This window comes from Cyclopterus lumpus, chromosome 13, assembly GCF_009769545.1.
Source record: "Cyclopterus lumpus isolate fCycLum1 chromosome 13, fCycLum1.pri, whole genome shotgun sequence".
In the NCBI taxonomy this organism is placed as follows: Eukaryota; Metazoa; Chordata; class Actinopteri; order Perciformes; family Cyclopteridae; genus Cyclopterus; species Cyclopterus lumpus.
This window is the reverse complement of record NC_046978.1, coordinates 7,902,045-7,925,782: the sequence shown is the minus strand read 5'-3', so window position 1 is coordinate 7,925,782 and position 23,738 is coordinate 7,902,045. Positions and strand designations below refer to the sequence as shown.

The 23,738-nt window shown below is 45.2% G+C and overlaps 1 protein-coding gene across 1 annotated transcript; it reads right to left on the bottom strand.

The window, feature by feature from the left end:
- Positions 1-19,638: 19,638 nt before the first annotated feature.
- On the bottom strand, positions 19,639-22,613 carry rtn4rl1b (reticulon 4 receptor-like 1b). The gene is made up of 3 exons (XM_034548996.1): positions 22,607-22,613; positions 21,091-21,542; positions 19,639-20,511 (listed from the first exon to the last, which is right to left on the bottom strand). The coding sequence occupies exons 1-3, from the start codon at positions 22,611-22,613 to the stop codon at positions 19,639-19,641; spliced, it is 1,332 nt and encodes a 443-aa protein (XP_034404887.1).
- Between the last annotated feature and the right edge of the window lie 1,125 nt (positions 22,614-23,738).

Here is a 23,738-nt window from a genome sequence, read left to right as displayed (position 1 = left end):
ATCCTTTGGTGGCCCTGAAAAGGTTTTGTTACCCACCAAAGAGAGGTGGATCTTTTTTTTTTTTTCTTCGCAGGAATCTCTGCATCACAGACATCCCGAAATATTTTGAGTTCTTTGATCAGAAACCTTCCTCCATGAAAAGACCTTGAAAAGATGTATTTTCTGCACACCACCTTCCACGCCGACTGATGTGAAGCTCCACAGAGATATTAATTTCAATGTGTAACACAGTGTTTTTTTTTGGTGGGATTCTGACAGTTGCCTCCCGAGTGCTTGTTGCATAGAGAAGAGATGCACCGTAGCTGAAGGAATCTCTTAGAGTCTCCCTGTTGAGACGACTTAGCAAACCAAGTAAGATGGGAGGCAGCTTTTTCGAAGGGCTTTAACATCTTATTTTTAGAGTGCCAGGATAGAAGGGCACGCTGACATGGGCGGCGGTACCACTCGTCCCTTGGGACTGAGCGGCACTCACAACGCTGCCTCACCGCTGGCTGTCAGTGCTGTGGGGATGTGATGCGTAAGCCTGATTCTCCAGCTCAAACCCCCAGGTAGGCGACAAAGGACACTGTTGGGTATATTTTTACATTTTAATAGCAGGCGCCGCAAACATTATTGCTAACGATGGCTGGCCATGCCTTGCCATAAAAGAAAAAGAAAAGGAACATCCTCTCCATTTTTCATTTTCTTTGCGCTCTGTTTATCTTTTCATCTATCTTCCCATTCATCACACCTGTCACTGAGACTCCCCTTACCCAACGCTTTTGTTTTTACATGTTTTCCTTCCAGACAGCTAACCACCTGCCTTCAGTAAAAATCCATATGCCAACTCACTTTTCCCTTATCATGGTTAATAGCTCCAAACTTTAGTTTATAAACTATGGTTTCTGAAACATTTCAGTTACTGAAAAACATGGAGTCAAGTGAAATAGCTCTCATGGCAAATACAAGAGAAAATATGCATCACTTAATATATTAATGTGTAAAGAATCGACAAAACAACACAAGTACTTCGTAACATAATGCAACCCAGTAGAGACAGCACAAACTACTATGTCTTTAAAATATGAAAGTGTTGAATGGTTTTTGGTTTCACAAATATATATATTTTTCTCCAGTAAATGTCCATTATCTACATAAAAGATATATGTAGGTGGAGACTTCCTGAGGCATGCCAGGTGTGTTAGAAATCCAGAAGGCTGCTGTTATTGCTATCCTGTACTAATATCATGTATTAGATGATGGACTTTAGGGAGCGCACATAACTCTCTCACATGTTGGTTGCACATCTGTCCAGGCCAGCTGTGCTCTCCCAAAGCCATGAGAAACATGCTGGGCAAGGTTAGTGGGGGTTGGACTGTGCAAGGAGAGGCTAGGTCCAACTCTACACACCTGACGGGAGACGGAAAGGCGTTCCGTTCAGTTCAGTTTTTAAACCACTAAACTACCGTATGAAGCAATGTTTTAATGAGCGGGTCTGCTTCTCATGCTCTGCTAGCGCCTTCATAAGCTGCTAACTATGGCATTCTGCTTGCTTGTTAGGGCTGAAGGATACAATAAATAGGTTGAGAAGGTGAATGAGAAACTCTGCAGGGGACCTTTTAAAGAGTAACTTAACACCACGCTTAAAACCATGGTTTCCCTTTTCCTCTTACGAGTTGAAAGTCTGTTGCATTGCTGGAAACACCAACCATCGCTGAGCGTGGACGTGTTCACACTTTAAATGTAAAATATGCAGCATTTCAGATGAATGCTGAAGACAAATATACCATATTATAACTTTAAAGAGCAGACAAAGTACGGTTTCCAGCTGCTGATTAGTTGGTCTATAATGGTCAGTAACTATCTACATCCATTCTGTGTATATAGTGGGAGGAAAAGTCTACACAAAGATCAATCTTGCCAGATCAGTTTACTCACTATCACCTGCAGCAGCCTTCTTACATGAACAAGGATGTTTTTCTGACTTTGTACATCAACTATTGACCAAAACACTTGCCTCATAGGATGATATTGGCGTTACAATGTTGTCACTCCAGAGACACACCAGTGATAAAACGGGGCCAGTCCTTTGTTTGCTGTAAAACCGGGCTGCAACTATCGAGTGTCATGCTGCTCCAGTCCCAGCCTTGAGATGCCTTGGCCATGTGCAATTAGCTTTGAGGACTGCAAATGCACGCATCCAACTAAAGCGGGGCCTAATTCACTTGACACAAAATCAATGCAGATCCGCCCCCTCACTTGAGAGGCGGCGATTGTGTGAACAAAGTGACGTCTTTCCTGCATTTACCATCATTTTCCTTCCCTCTGCTCACTAAATGTGTGCTACAACAGCCTCATAGTATTGACGTCCTGTCAGGGAGCAGCAACTGCATTGTTGAAGCAACTGCAGTGAATCGCAGACAAGTATTTTATTTTATTTTTTTTGTAGAGATGGCCGTATTTTGTAAAACAAAAAGTCCTTTGGATGTTCTGGTATTCATGCAGCCTGCCATTTCCCATCCTGCACAAGTCTGCCACATTTCAAGAAAATATGCCGACAAGCATCTCAAAAGAATATTCCACTTTGATATAACATTTTGTTTAAACTGCATGCTTACTCAACTTTTGACATTATTTGCCCCGTAAGCTTATTCAGCTTGTTCAGTTTTCTCAGAAAATCACTCTATTGACAATAAACTTAATATAGATTGTTTTCCCTTGAGCAAAACAAAGTCATTAGAGTAACACAGAATATAGTCACTTTTACAAATTTCATTTGTTAGGTGTAGAGATGGTAACAATGCAATGTATCAGAAATAAATGTAGCCAAAATACATAGTAAGCAAATCTTTACATTTGAAATAGATTTTATTTGTAGTTATATCGTCATAGCTTTCCTGCTGGTATGCTAAGGGAAGTCACCCCAGGTGAATAGGGTAGAAATTAGAATCAATAGATATCGCCACGAAATGTACCTGATGGATTACTTGCATTGAGGAAATAATTTTTTTGTATAGCAAGTTTTCTGAAAGTACATATTGAGGTATTTCCTTACCAAATGTGTGCTGATTTGTCTACATTTTCAGAACAGAAATCTGAACGTTGGTTAAGCCAGGATCAAAAGGATTGAGTCGATCTCTTTAGTTCTAAATTTTAAGCATAAAATATGATATAAATTAGGCTATGAATGATAAAAGACACTCTGTAAAAACCTTCCAATAATAGATAGGAATTAAATTGGGCAGTTTGATGTATGTAAGTGCTCCAGAGTGTATCAGAAACCTCATTTTGAGAACGGCCTGAATTCTGTACATTTGGCAAGACTCTATAGGTGGATAGGGCGAAAAGGTTAACTCATAAATAGCAACATGAAACTTCCCCAGTTGATAACTTTCGAGACAATGATGAGGCTTTATCTAAATGAATGTAGGAGAAATTGACTGAAACAAATAGATCAAATGCAATAAAATAATAATGTGTCTTTTGGATGTTTTCTTTACTGGTCTTAAAAAAGACATAATAGGGAAGCAAAACGACCAAAAATCTCAAAATTGACCAGTGAATGAAAAATGAGGGTTTTGCCTGAGGTGTCTCTTAATTTCTTGCATACAAACCTCAACACTTGTATGCTATGTAGAATTGTACATAGTATGTGAGTGTAAATTCAGATATAGCCTTAGTACACACAGATTTAGTATTTGGCCATAACCTAGATCAACAGTGGATTGTTTTCTGTAAACACAGCTGGGGTCTGGCGCTTGCGTGGCTGCTTCAAACCTACTTTGGAGTGCACTGATACACTCGTGTGCGCTGGTGTACACGTGTCTCACGGAGAAAAGGGCGATGAGCATCACATGTAAAAAATGTGTGCTTTAAAGAACACGTATGTGCAAGAAAATATTGTAATGTGCAGCACTACGTGTCAGTGTGGGTGTGTGTTTATCTGAGCGGTGCCTACGCCGTGGGGCAAGAGCATGGAGCGAGGCAGTGAGACGAGCTTGAACCCGACCTCAGACGCCCTGCGGCGTCCCACTGAGTGGGCGGCTCATGTGTGGATGTGAGGGGGACACACTCGTGGTGTCTTCTTTTGTTGGAGGGCCTTGACTTTGAAAACTTTGTAATCCTCAAAACAGTGTCGATGGCAACATTGATTTTAAAGACAAGGAAATAAAGAAACAAAACCCCTCTTTGATCATTAAACTGCATTCTATTGTTGTGCACAATGCGAACACAGAGCTCTTCAAAGTGTTGGCGTTGGGAGTGTTGCCAGTGTGGTATTGAAAAGTGTTCAGAATATGACATGATAATTAGACACTGCTGGACCAGTGATCAGGCCCATCGGCCAGCTTTCAAACAGAGCTTTGCTTTAAGCACATGGTCGTCCAGACTGTTATTTATGTCTCCGCATAAAGAGAGGATTAAGTGGGTTTGTGAGGGTCTGTCACTGGCTAGCCTCAAGGTGAGTGACAACATCACTACGTCAGCTTATTTCATTCTCTTTGTACCCAGCAGTGAGAGATCCAGAGAACCACTTTGTCAGACAATCAGTACAGAGTTTTAATCAAATAAAAAATGTGGAGGTATCTGGACATGGACTCCAAAAATGTAGCCTTCAAAGGGAAAAATATTTTGTTCCCCTTTCTTGCCTCGTGCTCAAAGACAGCAGGAGTATGTCGATGCCCTGTACTTTCAATTTATTTAAATGATGGCAACATGTATCTCAGTGCAGATGCAAGTCATTAGTTATTGAATTTCAGAGACCTTAATTTCACAACTTTCCAGAAATGTTCCTGGTAAGAACTTTTAGAAGTTCTGAGACGGCTTAATACGTTGTGTTGAGTATTTTCACCAGCCAGTGATTTCCTGAGGAAATCCTTAATAGAAAAACACATTCTCCCTCCCAACGTCGTCGAATACAGACGCCTGGTCAGTGGACCCCAAGCTTCAAACTAAGACGCTAGGTTGCCGGCGGGTCAGCTTCCACTCATTACACGAATCCTGTCTTTTCAAAATAAACTTCTATCTTCACAGAAAGTTAGGTTGAGGCAACAAAACCACTTACTTAAATTCAGGATAAGAGCTTGGTTGACGTTGGCAAACTTACTGACTTACGTGACTCTCAACATTAACGACTCACTGGACTAATGTCTGATGTCTAAAAGTGTCAACATTTGCTTTCAGTTTTTCACACGAGAACAGCTGTTTGTTTATGAACACCGACTTTATCTCTCCTGTACCATCGGAGCTAATATGTCACCTCAACAATAAAGTTGCAATCCCTTTTATTCAACTGTAGCGATGGCCTGTGTTGGTATCTCTAGCCGAACGAAGCAGAGTTTTAGTTTCCCCACACATATTTCTTCTTGTCTTGTTATGTACAAGGTCATTGGATCCTTTTGAAGATGTGTCATCAGCATATAATCATTTCTGTTTTGGCCTCTTGGGATCACAGGATTATCACAGACCTACAACATTATTTGCACATGATTTTAAAGCCTGCCATATAGACACTTTGATCAGTAAGTGTCTCTTCTAGGCTTTTGAGAGAAATACTGTGAATGTGAAATGTATTCAAAATCACTGTCAAATGTGACTCCCTATAAAAAGAGTGGATTAAGGAATACATATTAGACCAGTAGACCGGGCAGCTTTAACTCTAACGTAATCGGAATATGGAAACCATGTTCATATGACCTACTTTGTTTACATTCTGCATTATGATAGATGCACAGTGCATACCGTATATATTCCGTCATTAAAATTGGACATTTTTGTCATTGTGTTACAATTATGATTATTGAGTGTCCGCACACATTCAATGCAGAACACACAAAGGCACATCTCGTCAGCCGCCCTGTAGAGGACAGAATGAAATGCTGCGGTGTAAAATGGGTTTTCTCTTTTGTCAGAGCCGCCACAAAGAGTGATTAATAATGGGAGAGAGAAAGTGCTGTGTGTGTCATTAGCCTCTTGACTGGAGCGTGGACCCTTCCAGGAGTGATGGGCTCCGTGGCTGCTTCACACTCAAAGGACAACGTCTGTGTTCCTCAGGCCTCCTCAATTGATCGTGTGTGTTAATTGTAGGCATTGATCAGGACAAAAGAGCCTTTTCCACGGGGATGTGAGCTCGATGGAAGAAACAGAGAAGTGCATCTGTTTTAGAGGGGAATTAAGATTAAGTCTTATTTTCATAGTTTTGGCCGTCATTAATTACCACACAACATTGGCAAAAAGAAGTCTGAATGGGCAAAATGAAAATGTGTGGTCAGGCAATCAAACACGTTTTAAACAAATCTCCAGGTTAGACACACTTATTTGGAAGGTAGACCCACTCGTTCCTCTGCGATGAGGATTATTGCAGACGTTTCTGATGCCTGACCCCAAATGTCTACTGAACCTTTAGCACATGACTCTTTTCTCCACTTTGGTTTCTTTACTCACCATGTGTGCTATTAACATGTGATTCATAAACTAATCATTATATAACAATACATTATCTACTATACAGTCCTTAATATATTCTAGTTATTCAGGGACTGCTATTAATACTACATATGTTAACCTGTGATGTACAACTGCAAACCTTTGATGTATAACTATTAACCTTTGATGTACAAAAAGGTCATTTTTGACCCATGTGTGTAAACATGATGTAGTAATAAAAAAGACGGAGAAAATAAAGATAATGATTTATGGTAATCAAAAACAAGATATTTTAATGATTACGTTTTAATATTAAATGATTAAATAAATAGATTTTAAAAGATATAGTGTCACTGAAATGAAATGAGTACGGGTCATTCTGGACCCATGTTGTGCCTTAGAAGGGTAGTGATACAAAAATTATTTTTATTTAAAAAGTACAAAAGGACAAATGAAAAAAGGAATTTGTGATGATCCAAAACAAGTTAATTGAGGAATTCCTGGAATACATTTACTGCAAAGATATTTACAATTAAAACTACGTTGGGTCACTTTTGACCCATGTTGTGTATCAAAGGGTTAAAGAATGATAGTCCATAAGACACCATTAGTTTAACTAACATAATTTAACAAAAGATTACATTTTGATGCCACCCAACTTTGGAAAAATTGGGAAAACCATCCATCCATCCATCCATTATCACCCGCTTATCCGGGGTCGGGTCGCGGTGGCAGCAGGTTCAGCAGGCCAACCCAGGCTTCCCTCTCACCCGCAGCACTTTCCAGCTCATTCTGGGGGATCCCGAGGCGTTCCAAGGCCAGCCGGGAGATATAATCCCTCCAGCGTGTCCTCGGTCTTCCCCGGGGCCTCCTACCAGTTGGACGTGCCCGGAAAACCTCTAATGGGAGGCGTCCAGGAGGCATCCTAACTAGATGCCCGAACCACCTCAGCTGACTCCTTTCGACACGAAGGAGCAGCGACTCGACTCCAAGCTCCCCCCTGATGTCCGAGCTCCTTACCCTATCTCTAAGGCTGAGCCCGGCCACCCTACGGAGGAAGCTCATTTCGGCCGCTTGTATCCGAGATCTCGTTCTTTCGGTCACGACCCAGAGTTCGTGACCATAGGTGAGGGTTGGAACGTAGACCGACCAGTAAATGGAGAGCTTTGCCTTCCGGCTCAGCTCCCTCTTCACTAAGACGGACCGGTACAGCGCCTGTTTTACTGCTGCAGCCGCACCGATCCGCCTATCGATCTCCCGCTTCACATTACCCTCACTCGTGAACAAGACCCCGAGATACTTGAACTCCTTCGCTTGGGGTAGGCAGTTTGCCCCCACCTGGAGGGAGCAATCCGCCGGTTTCCGGCAGAGCACCATGGCCTCAGATTTGGAGGTGCTAACTCTCATCCCTGCCGCTTCGCACTCGGCTGCAAAACGCCCCAGTGAATGCTGGAGGTCACGGTCCGAGGAGGCAAACAGGACCACATCATCCGCAAACAGCAGAGAGGCGATCCCGAGACTCCCGAACCGGATCCTCTCCGCCCCCTGGCTGCGCCTAGATATCCTGTCCATGAAGGTCACGAACAGGACCGGTGATAAAGGGCAGCCCTGGCGGAGGCCAACACCCACCGGGAACGTGTCTGACATAGTTCGAGCACACTCTCCGGTCCCCCTTCTTGAAGATGGGAACCACCACCCCGGTCTGCCAGTCCATGGGCACTGTTCCCGACCCCCATGCGACACTGAAAAGGCGTGTCAACCAAGACAGCCCAACAATGTCCAGCGCTTTCAGCATCTCAGGGCGGATCTCATCCACCCCTGGCGCCTTGCCACCAAGGAGCTTTTTGACTACCTTAGCGACCTCTGCCAGGGATATGGGTGAATCCACCCCAAAGTCTTCCGGCGCTGCCCCCTCTCCGGGGGACATGTTGGCCGGGTTTAGGAGTTCCTCAAAGTGCTCTTTCCACCGCCCGACGATGTCCCCAGTCCGGGTCAGCAGTTCCCCCCCCCTGCTGAGAACAGCCTGGGGTAGACCCTGCTTTCCCTTCCTGAGCCATCGGATGGTTTGCCAGAACTTCCTTGAGGCCAACCGAAAGTCCTTCTCCATGGCCTCCCCGAACTCCTCCCATGCCCGAGTTTTAGCCTCCGCGACCATCGTCGCTGCAGCCCTTTTGGCCCGCCGGTACCCGTCAGCTGCTTCAGGAGACCCCTGGGCCAGCCAGGCCCGAAAGGCCTCCTTCTTCAGTTTGACGGCCACCCTCACCCCCGGTGTCCACCACCGGGTTCTAGGGTTGCCGCCACGACAGGCACCGATGACCTTCCGGCCACAGCCCCGAGCAGCCGCGTCCACAATAGAGGCTTTGAACAAGGTCCACTCGGATTCCATGTCCCCAGCCTCCCTCGGGATTTGTGAGAAGTTCTTCCGGAGGTGGGAGTTGAAGACCTCCCGGACAGGATCCTCTGCCAGACGTTCCCAGTTCACCCTCACTACACGTTTGGGCTTGCCAGGTCTCTCTAGCTGAGTCCCCCGCCATCTGATCCAACTCACCACCAGGTGGTGATCAGTTGACAACTCTGCTCCTCTCTTCACCCGAGTGTCCAAGACATACGGCCGCAGATCAGATGATACGATTACAAAGTCGATCATTGATCTCCGGCCTAAGGTGTTCTGGTACCAGGTACACTTATGAGCCACCTTATGTTCGAACATGGTGTTCGTTATGGACAAACTGTGGCTAGCACAGAAGTCCAACAACAAAACACCATTCGGGTTCAGATCGGGCAAGCCGTTCCTCCCAATCACGCCCCGCCAGGTTTCTCTGTCATTGCCCACGTGAGCGTTGAAGTCTCCCAGGAGAACTATGGAGTCGGCAGGCGGCGCCCTTTCCAGGACCCCTCCCACCGACTCCAAGAAGGCCAGATACTCCGAGATGCTGTTCGGTGCATAAGCACAAACAACAGTCAGAGCCTTACTCCCCGCAACCCGTAGGCGCAGGGAGGCGACCCTCTCGTTCCCCGGGGAAAACTCCAACACAGCGGCGCTCAGCCGGGGGCTCGTGAGTATCCCCACTCCCGCCCGGCGCCTCTCACCCTGGGCAACTCCAGAAAAGGACAAAGTCCAACCCTTCTCCAGGAGCTTGGTTCCAGAGCCCATGCTGTGCGTGGAGGTGAGCCCAACTATATCTAGCTGGTACCGCTCCACCTCCTGCACCAGCTCCGGCTCTTTCCCCGCTAGTGAGGTGACGTTCCACGTCCCTAGAGCTAGTCTATGCTGCCGGCGATCGGCCCGCCCAGGTCTCCCGCCTGGCCCGCCGCCCGGTCTACATAGCACCCGACCCCGATAATTCTCCCTGCGGGTGGTGGGTCCACGGGGTGACTGCTGCTCCATGTTGTTCTTTCGGGCTGAGCCCGACCGGGCCCCATGGGCGAAAGCCCGGCCACCAGACGCTCGCCGACGAGCTCCCCTCCTGGGTCTGGCTCCGGGAGGGTGCCCCGGTTTCCCTTGTCCGGGCAAGGTGGCTACAATCCGTGGGCTGCTTATCATCAGGGTTTGTTGAACCGCTCTTAGTCTGGGCTCTCGCCCGAGACCTGTTTGCCTTGGGAGACCCTACCAGGGGCTGACGCCCCGGACAACATAGCTCCCAGGATCACTGAGCCACTCAAACTCCTCCACCACGTTAAGGTGGTGATTCATAGGAGGAGAATTGGGAAAACCATTATATTATATTTATTTATAAATGAATAAACAATAATGAAAGGAATGATACAAATAGGATGAAAAGTTGTCAGGATCTGTAGTGTTGTGTCGTGTTCCCTGTTTTATTTTGAAGTCCTTGTCTCTCGTGTCCTCTGTTTTGCTGCACTTCCTGTCCCTGTGATTGTCTGCTCTGTCCCTGATTGTTTCCTCCTGTGTCCAATCACCTGCACCAGCCCTCTGTATTTAAGTCCTGTTTGTGTCATTCCCCTTTGTCGGTTTGTCTTGTCTAGATCGTGGAAGATCTTGTGTGCGTGTTTTGTATCCTGGTTTTTGAAGCCTGTTTTTGGAATCCTGTTTAGCAATAAAGTTGCTTTTCCATCATTGACGGCGTTTGGGTCCAGTGTTCCTGTCGAGCTGCACATAACAGAACGAACCGACCAACGATGGACCCAGCCTACAACCCCTTCGAAGGGACCCGCTTGGCCTATGGGGGCCCTCGTAGCCTCCAGAAGGGGAACTACAACCCCCATAGGGTCTCGGCACCAGACCCCTTCAACGGGACCCGTTTGGCTTATGGGGGGCCTCGTAGCCCCAGCGGCAGAGGTCACCCAGGCCCAGCCCCGGAGTGGGGGGCGCAAACCTCCGGACCGCGTCGGTGGAGGGTTCCGGCTGCCGCCTCTGTGCCGCAGACTACTCCGGTTCCCGCAGTCGCCTCCGTGCTGCAGCCCTCGCCCGTTCCTGTTGCCGCCTCCGTGTTCCGGCCAACCCCAACTTCCTGGGACCTATTGGACTTCCGGCCGGCCCTTGCTTCCTTTGCCTTGTCCCAGGACGCTTTCCGGGACATGATGGAGTCCCTCCAGGCGTTAGACAGGGTCCCGCTTCGGCCGCAGTACACGCCGGTTCCTGCCGATGCTGTCCCGTCGTCGCCCCGGCCGACTCCAGCTCCTCGTGCCCCGGCCGACCCCGGCTCCCTGTGTCCCGTCGGCACCCCGGCGCCTCGTGTCCCGTCGGCGCCCCGGCCGACCCCGGCGCCTCGTGTCCCGTCGGCGCCCCGGCCGACCCCGGCTCCCCGTGTCCTGTCGGCTCCCCTGCCGACCCCGGCTCCCCGTGTCCCGTCGGCTCCCCTGCCGACCCCGGCTCCCCGTGTCCCGTCGGCGCCCCTGCCGACCCCGGCTCCCCGTGTCCCGTCGGCGCCCCTGCCGACCCCGGCTCCTCGTGTCCCGTCGGCGCCCCGGCCGACCCCGGCTACCCGGGTCCCGTCGCCGCCCCGGCAGACCCCGGTTCCCCGGGTCACGTCGCCGCCCCGGCAGACCCCGGGTCACGTCGCCGCCCCGGCAGACTCCGGTTCCCCGGGTCACGTCGCCGCCCCGGCAGACTCCGTCTCCTCCTGTCCCATTGCCGCCCCAGCCGACTCAGGCTCCCTGTGTTCGGTCGCCACCCTGGCCGCTTCCGGCTTCTGTTCCCGGGGTTCCTTTGACACAACCTACGTCTCCAGAGCCTGGTTCCCCTGAGCCCGGTTTTCCGGAGTCCGTCTGTCCGTCTGGTGACCGTCCTTCAGCCCGTCCCCCGGAGCCCTTCCGTCCGCCTGGTGGTCGCCCTTCTGCCCGTCCCCCGGAGCAGGTCTATCTGCCTGGTGGCCGTCCTCCTGCCCGTCCTCCGGAGCAGGTCAGTCCTCCTGGTGGTCGTCCTCCGGCCCGTCCCCCGGACTTCTTCTGACATGCTTTTGGTCCCGCCTCTGGCTCCCCTCCACCCACCCTCGGGGACTGTGTTGGGACGTCTGGAATCCGCCCCTTGAGGGGGGGGGGGGGGGGGGGGGGGGGGGGGTTGGGGTTGGGGTTGGGGTTGGGGTTGGGGTTATGTCAGGATCTGTAGTGTTGTGTCGTGTTTCCTGTTTTATTTTGAAGTCCTTGTCTCTCGTGTCCTCTGTTTTGCTGCACTTCCTGTCCCTGTGATTGTCTGCTCTGTCCCTGATTGTTTCCTCCTGTGTCCAATCACCTGCACCAGCCCTCTGTATTTAAGTCCTGTTTGTGTCATTCCCCTTTGTCGGTTCGTCTTGTCTAGATCGTGGAAGATCTTGTGTGCGTGTTTTGTATCCTGGTTTTTGAAGCCTGTTTTTGGAATCCTGTTTAGCAATAAAGTTGCTTTTCCATCGTTGACGGCGTTTGGGTCCAGTGTTCCTGTTGAGCTGCACATAACAAAAGTAGAATGATTCAAAATTAACCACAACTAAATAAAAGGGTTACATGTGACCAGGTAAAATCACTGATTCAAAACATGGTGAAGCACCTTTATATTAGTTTTAATTAAAATGTAATTTAGATCAATAGATCTAAGATATTTCTGGAAATGTATTCTTCGGCTGTTCCTCTTTGGACATCGGCAACTGGTTGGATGATTGTAGTTTGTTGATTGCACTCTTCCATCTCTCGCACAGCGGCAGTTGATGCGGCTTTCTTTGATATCTTTCGGACTGTGGTTGAGTTCTTCGTTGAGGCTCGACTTTAACTGTTCTTCCTCATCTCCAGCTCTCTCAGCAGGAGGCTGAATCATCTCATCGCCTCCCTTCGTAGCAGCAGGGGTCATGGAACCTGTGCCGGTTTAAAAAATCTTTTCTTTTAGAGTCGCTTGCTCTCAATAGTTGGAGCTGCATATATAACATACAGGACTAGTATATCAAGGAGCAGTTACTTTAACTTGTTTATTAACAATTGGATGCTTTTCTATGTCCTCAGGAATATGAATGACCGTAAAAAACACAAAGATGGGGTCATAAAACATTGTAGACTCAGCCTCAACGATTTGAGTCTTATCTGTCTTATCTTATATGCCACATTGATCATTGATTAAATGGGCTATTCAATATCTTGTCAAATATATATTTTAAACGGTACAGAAAACAACAGTTTATTGCTTCTACGAGCCTCAGAGGTGAGCTTCAATGCAAGTCCAACCTTTTGATATTCTTCTCCGGTAGACCATGCATCGTTATCCACCAATCATTGTTGGCTCTTTTGCCTTTATTAAGGAGAGGAAAACCACTCAAACATCTGATTTCAGAAGAGCACACTTGACCTCTCCCGTCAGACATCCAGGGCATCTTTCATTTATCCCAATCAGCTGTTGATCTGTTTAAAATGTTACCGAGCCTTCTTTAATGGTCTGTTTCCCACACTGGGGGTCTCCTTTGTTGCAGCGCTCCCAGATTGCAACAATGAATTTGGCGAGTACTCCTTAGTCCCAAATTGGGATTAAGAAGTTTAGATTTTTTAGAAAGCTGAAGTCTGAAGTTTCCTGGTGAATCAGCTCAAGCCACGGGCACAGCAGAGCACATAACAGTCAGCAGTCTCCACTGAGAAATCAGCAGTATAGGAATACGTGATTCATGAAAAGCAACACTGCACTAACCAGCCCCTCCTTCCTCCACCCAGCAAAAAAAAAGTAACCTGGATGTATTGTTATGGATAAACATGCCATGCTGACTTTGAGTAATTTTTCTGCATATTCCGTCTGACTTGAGGTCAAACACGAGAGGATTAGCGAGCCTCTAATCCATGCAGGTCGGGATGTGGCCTTGGGCTGTGCAAGTCCTCTCAGTTTATTATACAGGCTGGCTGGTTTGGAGAACTGGAGCACGCCACCGCTCTGGGGGGGATTTCAAGCTAAATAAATAGACAAAATAAAAGAGCTGGAATAAGAAAGGATTTAATGGAGAAAGAGGTGATATTAGCTCTGTGATTGACTTGGGAGAGTGGGACTCGGAGACGGAGAGGGAATGCACAGTCACACTAGATGTTGAGGCATTTTGGTTTGTCTGCTCTTAATTATCATCTCTTCCCAGCTCCCCCACATTCTTCATCTCCTTTTCAATTTTCTAATTGCTTGGTTTTAATTAAAGCCACACAGATAGTCAAAGGCAGAATCTTTTGGAGGGGTATTTTGGTCTGAGCGCATTGCTGCCTCCCACAATACGATAGTGCCTTAGGATGAATCAACAAGCTGCCTCTCTCCTGCATGAATAAGTCATGTGAAATCACACATGCTGCTGCTATATTGGGAGGCCTGTATTGTGATGTGGGGAAGTGTAAGAAGGACTCTGTCGCGCTTATTGTTGTCAATACATACATGGTATATTTACACAAAAACTCCTGGAGAATTGCGATGTATCAAACACCTATTTCATTTTTCATTGCTACGGTGCTTTTTGCCCTTTCTTCTCTGTTTCCTAACTGTAGCATCACATCTGGTTGTGTTCCCTTTGTGTGTCATTTCCTCCTCATGAATCCCAGCCCTCATGCTCAATAGCTGATGCCCTGTAGCCTCCTGCTCTCTCCGCCCCTCTGCTTCTCTCATTTTCCTAAAGGTGCATAATATGTGATTGGGAGCATTTCAGTTGCCTCTCAACGGTTCTCAACATGGAGACGCAGCTTGCAGCAAACTGTGCAGGCTAACAGTGCAAAGAACGGTAAAAGGGCTGACGGAGCTAAAAGTGTCTACCTCAAGGAGAACTGGAGGGGGGTGCTACACTTCCCGCGCCGAACACCATCGGTCGTGGACGGCTTCATCAGTTGTAACCGCCGCATGGGCGCGCTGCAGAGCGGCGGCCGTGGGCGAGCCAGAAGGCCACGCTCACATGCGGGAACATACACTAAAAGCATGCGCTGCCAGCTAAGCTCCAGAGAATTGAAAAGCTCTGATAACAACACACACAGAGCGATTTCACTGCAGGAGACATTACTCCACAAAATCGTTGTCATATTTTTATCATTTAATGATACTACGTTCCACCTTTTGGTACTTCTCCTCATCATAATTATGCAGCATGTCCTACCTGTTTTTGCACAGGACCTGCCGGCTGAACTGGGTCCTCATTGTGTGCTGATCACTACTCCTCTGCAATGAGCCAATCACAATTACATCCCAGCCTTTGATGTGCTTTACAAATAAGTGGGTCAAGTCAGATGAGAGTCTGTGAGTTAGATACTAATTTAGCCCAAATGTGGAGGAAAATCTAACAATTCTGTGTAAAACTCTCCTCCTACAAGATAACTCTGTGCTGGAAATGGATCGCAATTGTGCCATTTATTTCCAGGTTTTCATCCGCATTTATTGCTTTTTCATCAGTCCAACAATTAGCGTAATTAGCATGTTAAGAAATACGGGTGTTATGTGATTTGCTCGGAAAAAGCTAGCTGAGCTTACACAATATTATACATTGATATTAAAGGAACACGTCTACCGTAATTGTCTGTTTTGTAACTAATGAGTCTATAGCATTAGCAGAGTCAACAATGATGAACAATGACATCCCAAGGTCAAATTGTCATTATTGTTTAGTGAAAGAAAATACAAATATTAAAAAGATTATACATGCATGCACATTGTTGTATTTACAAATACAAAATAACATAACTCAACTCAAAGTCCACTTTCTAGCTTCGTTATTGCTTCCAAATACATCTCATATTTTTCAGCAGTGGAACCAGCTCAGTTGTGGGATGCCAGTCACATAATAACAGGTTGTCATATATGGGGTTAGTAGTGCACTGAATCTTTGTCAAAAACATTGATCTTTTCCAAATTGATTCTGTGACAGCTTCTGGTTTGACTTAGTTGTTGTGTTGCCTAAAAAAATATTTTGAAAAGAGGCTATGCATGAAACCAGTGGAAGCTGACATGCCATCCCTGCCAGCACGTTTCCCCTGCCTACCTAGAGCGTCATAGCTTGAAGCTTCGGGCCCCTGACCAATTTTTAGTATTCGATGAGTTGGGAGTGAGAACGTGCTGCCTCATAATACCACTTCACTGTACTTTCTTTTGTACAGATACAATTGATTTATTGTGAGCTTTTCGAGTTGCTCGTAAATGGATTTTGTGACCTTTGAATCACGAGCGGTAAGTCTGTGGTCACACTTGGATCATTGAATATTACAATGTCAGTAAGCGCTATATAGCATATATTGTTTGGGTTCCGGGGGAGGGAGGAGTCACGTGGTCTACAGGTTGGACTCAGATTGGTGTGCAGCCTATGCTGGACATGAGTGACTGAATGCTGAGGGATGAGCTCTTTCAAACAAAGGCCACAGTCGTCATCAGTGAATGGAACTGGCTCACGAAGTCACGTGTCCTCCAACAAAAGCTCTGAAAAAGCTTGTAAATAGACATTAAGTTGAGATACATTATCATACATACTATTCTGGAGGTGAAGAATTCATTTCAAATTAGCAAATCAGGCTGTTTAACTCTGAGCTTACGAGAAAGTTCCATTTACCCTGAAAAGAGTCAGGGTAATCTCTTAGAAACAATTTGCTAAATTAGTCTCACTTTTAATTTAACCTACAGTCAGTGTAAATAGACATATTATGTAAAAATGGAAAACGTTCCATTTAACGCAGCATATAAGCATGCTTATCCTCAGATTTATGAAGTTCTGTGCACTTCACTTTACTAAGTGCATGTTTTATTTTTTTTTAATTACAGTGATGGATGTTTGTGTGCATGTGAACAAGCTTATTAGAGAATCCACACCCCATCAGGTCCTGCAAATAATTACAAATAGATCCACGATGCCTCATCTTTTCCTATGTATCATTTAACATCTCATTCAGCTCACTCAAACATGAACATGAAAAAAGGAAAATCAACCTGGCTGATTTTAACTACTTTAATCATCATTAAAACCAGACAATCGGCAGGATTTGTGTGGGCTTTGGGTTCTTGCTAAAACTAAACAAAAACATAAAATTGAATGTAGCTTTATTCATTCCATTGTTTAATTATCACAGTTTATGTGCTTCTCCAGCAGTTACATGTTTAATCTTGCAACCAAAAATAATGATTTTATTAAGTTGTGTGAAGGAAAAGAAAACACCATTGGGTGACACAAAGTAACAGAAGTTAAAGTGGGTGTTTCAGATGAGTTTAGAGGGGGTTGAAAGCAGGTGAGTAGATGGGTGTCAAACACCAGATGCCAGTTTGAATATAATTATACCCCACTCTCATCCATGCATATAACCTCTGCTTCAGCACTCATTTATCATTTAACACAATTATGAAAAGAAAGTCAAATGGAACACTTACTTGTGAATCAATTTCAACTCGGTGAGGGGAATTTATAGAAGAGGAAATAGAATTTATGTTCTAAAGGGCCATTAATAATAATAATGGCCTGCAATATCTACAGATTCAATGTGACACTTTCATTAATATCTTCAGTGCTTTTAAATGATTTATTGAACTGCAATATATCACACCACAGTCTGCATGTCGACTTACAATTATTTTTTTCCTGTTGGTCTAAACTTCTGTATGTTGTTGATGAAATGGGCTTTTCTATTCCATTTGTAGCCAATATTTCGCTGATATTTTTACATTGTATAGTATACATAAAACGTAGATGTCTACAGAAAGAGGGGATCTGCTTATAGGAAGCAGCTTTAGTTTATCCAGCAGGTCTGATCAGGGGAGACACAATGCAAACCAGAGCAAAGGTATAGATGGAAAATGGTGTAAATGAATTAAAGGGAAAGAAAGGCAAGAAGAGGGGGTCGAGCGTGGCTTTTACTTTCTCTAAATAAGCCTATAAAAGCTCAAACACAGCAATAAACAGACTCATACTGCAATGGTAGACATAAGAAGATATAGATTTTAATATCTTTATAAACATTTTTGTACAGTTGTTTTCTGATGATAACTTACTGAACAATTGAATTATGGCAAAGAAAGAAGATGAATAGGCATACAGTAGAACAAGAAATAGGGAGGTGAGGAATTGTGCATTAACAAATAAAACGCTCTAAAAATATAACATAAACGAATATACGTAAATAAACGAATCACCAGAAAATTTAAAAATCAAAAGACCCCTCCTGACAGAAGGAGCAGAACACCCTGTTATCATCATCAATGTCACTGATAATGTTTTTTCTCATAGTAATACAGTCAATTATTAATATCAGCACTGCAAGAAGTCCCCGTGTCTCCATTGGTACTGGTATAGTTCACATTGATACAAACACCATCTTATCGGTAGATTTAAGAGAGGCACAAAAGCTCCAGAAGTACAGCAAGGCGTCCCGTAATTGTCCATCAGTCGTTCTGCATTGTACTGCAACCCCTTGATACTTTAGAGGCGATTGTCTTGGATCCCCACATCCATGGACAATCACATCAGTTAATTAAGAGGCATCATTTTCTCTGCACGATCCTTGTTTTACCATGCTCCTTTCAAAATTTTCTTTTTTTAATGTTTTATTGAGTCGTTGATGTTACACACATTTTCTTGTATTCCTTTGATGTCAAGTGATTAAGATCAAAATGTGTTCCTCGCGTTCTCAATGAAGGATGTTCGCCCTCACTGGTTGAGGAATCAGTTCAGCACAACCTCACCAGGAAACTGAGAAATCACCCCTTTGACCCTCCACCTCTAAGGTTCCTGTTGGCCCTGCAGTGAGGATCCGTCTCTGGGTCCACTTTGTGTCTTAGAAAAACCAAATGAACAACATCTGACACAAGATATAGACATACTTTGTCAATATTCACAGCTTGATCTCCCAGAGACACACAGGCGGTTTTCCAAGCCAATAAAAATAGCAATTGTCAGCATAATATTCAGTTGCACAGAGAAGTGGTGTAAAGGAAGATGAAAGCAGAGCTGTGTGTAGAAATGTAATACCAATGATAAATGCTTTTAGAAAGGTTTGGAACAGTACCTTAAAAAGGTCAGCATTAGTTGTTACAATTTGTTATGGCTCCATACAGCGTTTGAGCTAATGGTTGCTCTATTTATAGCTTTAAAACATCTGTAGCTATATATTTCCATGTTGCTGTGTTAATGGCACATTCCATAGTCTGATACTGAACGACTATTTATTGCCATGCCTATACTTTACCTCTTGGTTTAGAAGAAACACTTACACCCAATTGTCTGGACAGAGTACATTTGACAAACGAACTGATGCCGGAGGCCTGACAAGGTCATTGACTTATCTTTTGTACTTGATAACAATTTACAAACTGTGAACTGAAAGCTAAAACTGAATGGAGCACTTGAACAACTAGCTTATCTGTCTCAGAACTAACACGTTTACCTCATTTGTCATCTTTTCTTTTTTTCTCTATTTTCACCAAATCTTGATTATCTGAGATCCAGTTGAGTGAAAAACAGATGTTTAAAAATACACAAGATACCAAGACATATGCTGATGAAATCATACTGGCATAAGTGGCAGTGCAAGCTTTGTCTGCGTTAATCTTTTGTCATCCACTGTCACTCAGTCCCTTCGATTGTTGTGCTGTGAGTCTTTCTGTTGTAGATGCTTGATGCTTTTGATGCCTGTTTCAGTCTGAACAGTAAAGATCCCCTACACTACATTTACACATATAATCACACACACACACACACACACACACACACACACACACACACACACACACACACACACACACATACACACAAAAGACACACAGGCCTTGTAGTGCAGGAGTAAGAGAGGGTCTGAGGGATGTTTTTTTATTTCTTCCTTTTCCAAACCCTCTGAGGGTCAACGGAGAATGAAATCAATATTTGTCATTATCAAGGCCGCAAAGAGGGCACAGACATGTAGTAATGACTGGGATAAGGTTGCCCTGTTGTTGGCTTGCTGAACCCCACTAGGAGGGCGAACAGTGGTCCGGGCAGTACACTTGTGCTTCCTCCGTGTGACGGTGCCGTCTGGGGATGTGTGGTCATGTTTGCCCCCGTCTGTGAAATCTGGGGAGGAATCCTCCTTGTCTGCCATGACCTCATTGTCACCCTTCCCCTTGCCCCTGTTACGAGGCTTTGTGCAGTTCCGAGAGCGGCCAGGCCTTGAGGGGTGCACAATGTGGGTCTGCCCTCCAGAGCCCACCACCCCACCATGATTAAGGGACGGATTCACCGTGCCAGATACATTGTTGGTCTGGGCTCTGGACTCAGAATTAGGAACGGTTGGTGAACAGTTGGGGAAGTCCTCCTTGCGCAGCTCCTTGAGGTCGTTATCAATCATATCAGCTGGCGCCTGGCAACCCACTGAAGATGTAGAGCCTCGAAAACGCTTCAACCATTCCCATAACGACAGGGCCTTGCAGTCACATGACCAGGGGTTGTCGTTGAGGCGCAGGTATTCCAATGCGGGCAGTGTGTCCAGGCACTGTCCGGAGAGCTGTATCAGGCTGTTGTTGAACAGGTAGAGGGTGGTGAGACGTTTTAGGTCGTGGAAGGCCAGGCGGTCAACCCACTCAATCTGGTTTTGGTGCAGAAGCAGTCGGTCCAAGGCCCGAAGGCCTCTAAACGTGTTCTGGTTAAGGCTCCACAGACGATTGCCATGCAGGAACAGGTGGCTCAGGTTATGGAGGTCCATAAATGTGTCATCCTGCAGGAACTTCAGATGATTATCCTGAGGAGATACAGAATGCACATAATTATTAGATATTGATAGATATTGACATATTGTGCAAAGTTTTCCTTCCTACATTATTCTTAGTCACATTAACTTGTGTCTACATGCCATTAATATGTTTCATGAATCAGCCCACTATGCAAATAGTATCCGTTTTTTCCAGTGGATAAGCACTAGAGGCTGTGCCTTGTACTCCAGGGGAAGCATACATCTGACCTTTTGCATGCCTTCAGAAAAGTAGACTATTGTGGTTCTTTAAAAAAAGAAAAATAACAAGCAGTGCTGAAGGACACCAAACCATCTGTGCAATTGTGCATTAATGCACAAAATACATTTGGATTTGACACCACCGATGGAAAAACTGTGGATAGAAGTACGGTTTGTTTGCTGCTGATGTAAAATGCAACTGCCAGCTTGTCACTCAAGTAAGGTCGGAGAGGCACTGCGAATCAACAACACATTCACTTTACAGCATAGTTTAGAAATTGTCTATGTAGGCTGTGCTAGTTCAAATTTGTTCTTGTGGAAGAGTGACAGCCCTACTAGAGTATTAGTGGCAAAAACAGTCTAGTGTACCTGCAAGTAGAGATACTGCAGGTTTCTGAGGCCTTGGAAGATGTTATTAGGGAGTGAACTGAGCCCACAGCGGTACAGGTGAAGCGCATTGAGCCGATTCAGCCCGTGGAACGTGTCTTCCGCCAAGGAGCGCAGGTGGCGGTTGTCTCCGAGGTCCAGCTCCTCGAGCAGCGTGAAGCCGTGGAATGTGGACGGCTCAATGTAAGTGATGTTATTGGAGTATATCCACAGAGTGACCGTATTGGAGCTGAAGTGTCCCCGAAGTAAGCGATGGATCTTATTGTTCTGTAGGAAGATGCGCTCACTGTCGGGAGGAATGCCTTCGGGGACCGACAGGAAGTTATGGGCTTGGCAAGAGACGGTGGTGGGTGCAGTGTAGCAGATACAGTGACGGGGGCAGGACCAGGAAAACTCAAGCCCACAGAGAACCAGCAGGAACTCCAGCGCACAGCCTGCAGAGAGCGCAACACACACAACACACACAACACACACATACATACACACACAGAGACAGACAGGAAGGAAAAAAGAAAATCAATGAAGTTAGTTAGATAGTTCATGCCTCCTTGTCTACACCAAACTTGAAGAAGAGAAAGATATATGAATAACACAGAGTTGACAGCCTCAATAGTTGCTCTGAGAGGCTGTATTGTTAAGCTAACATCAGCACGCTAACATGCTCACAGTGACAATCCTTACTGAGCAGAAATCATGTTTACCATGTTCACCATCTTAGTTTTAGAATGCTAATATTTGCGCAGTAGGCCTAAACACAAAGTACAGCTGAGGTTAATGGAAATGCCTTCGGGTTTACAGGTGAATGTACAAAAAAAGTAAGTCAGGGGATCATTATATAATTAATCCTTTAGAGACATTTTGATATCTGCAGCAAATCTGTCAAAATTAAGCAACCAAAAAGAAAAACACTGTAAACACTGAACATAATTCCATAGGGAGTCACAATTTGGTAAATACAATTCCATTCTGATTGTATGCCACACAGAGACACGTGTTGCTCAGCATAACTTCATTTTTTATTTAGTTTTTAAACAGTGATATTGTTTCTCTCTCTGATTGGTTCAACTCCCTGTCATAGTTTACTTGCTGAATACAATGAGCGCATTTTGGCCCACACAATGAGGAGTCTATTGAAGAGAGCAAACAATAACTCCTGCTCCAGTGAATCACAATATGTCTCCGTGAAGCTGATTGGTTGCAGGCGCCACACTCTCTGGTTTGACGCCAATGCAGCTATTTCAGAATTACCCTTTTCAATATTCCGCCACCAGGGACATGTGCTATTAAGAGTCCAAACCCTGATTCCATCGGCACTACTTTGCAGTGAGCGGAGGCTGTGATCAGTCTTTTGTTTTGTTAAATGGGGCGTGGAATGCTTATATATAAACTTGGAGTAAGATGCTCATAGGCGCTTTCTAATCGGTGACATGATTCCCCAGATCCCTGAGATTGGAGATGTGAATTATCCACAGTCTCATCTAAAATGAGCACAGCTCACAGCCCATCATGCAAGTTTCATCTGACAACCTCTGTGTCTTCTACTCAATGTATTATTCACAGAATAGCAGCAGTCTGATTCACTGCCTCTAATCGATATGCCTCTGTTGCCTTTTAACTCTCCTGGTTATTCTGGGTCTTTAATGCTGGAAATTCAGGAGCAGCAGAATAACTCTCCACCAAGAGACAGGCGTATTTATCTAATGTATTTTCTCACCAAACTGTGGCTAAGCTGTGACATTCAGTGTCTGACTCCACTGACCTTTAACAGCAATTCTGTGTCTAGTTACAGAGCTGGAGCATGGAGCTGTGTGTCACCTGAACAGGAGTGTGCTCTCTCGGGCACGGATCTAATCCTATTTGTTAAGCCCTGCCACTGGGCAACAATGGAAATGCATGCATCCTCCTAAACCAGAAATGTGCCCACAAAATGGAATGATTCTTCACGGCGGAAAATTGGCAAAAGGTTGAATCCACGTGTGTGTTCATGTGTACTGTGTGCTGGAGATCATGACACGCCATGACAGCACTACAATTGGTCTCGTCTTTATTTTGACTTTTCATTTTAATGCCATGACCTGCATCAGTACTTAGATCCTTAACTTTGTTACTGGCTATTTACAGATTTGTCACACTGATGTATTACTTTTCTTTGGTCACTTTGCAGCTGCTTCTTTATGGATACATCTTCCATAAAGAAGTATCAAGCGTGGCACCTCCTGACTGAACAAATAGGGGAAAGTGTTTCGCATTACTCTTGGGAAATAAAGGTTTGCTTTATGTATCAAGACAAGACGCAGTCTATTTTCCTTCCGCTGTTTGAGAAACATTTGCATTCAGCAGCAGCCACCAGGTACTTGAGATGCAGGTATTTGTGACTGTGTTTCACATATTATTAGACCCACACAATGAAGAAGAATTTCCATAATGAACAAACAAAATACAACAAATGTAATCCGTCTTTTGCTTTGATATTTGTTACAAGATTAAATCATACCTGTTTTAATCACCTGCCTTAACAGGAATTCCTTGAAGTGATTCCATCATTTATTAAACTGATCTCCTCACTTTCAGTAAATATTTCGAGGTCTTAAACCTTTCCCATTAACAGTTTACTTCATGCATGTCAATAG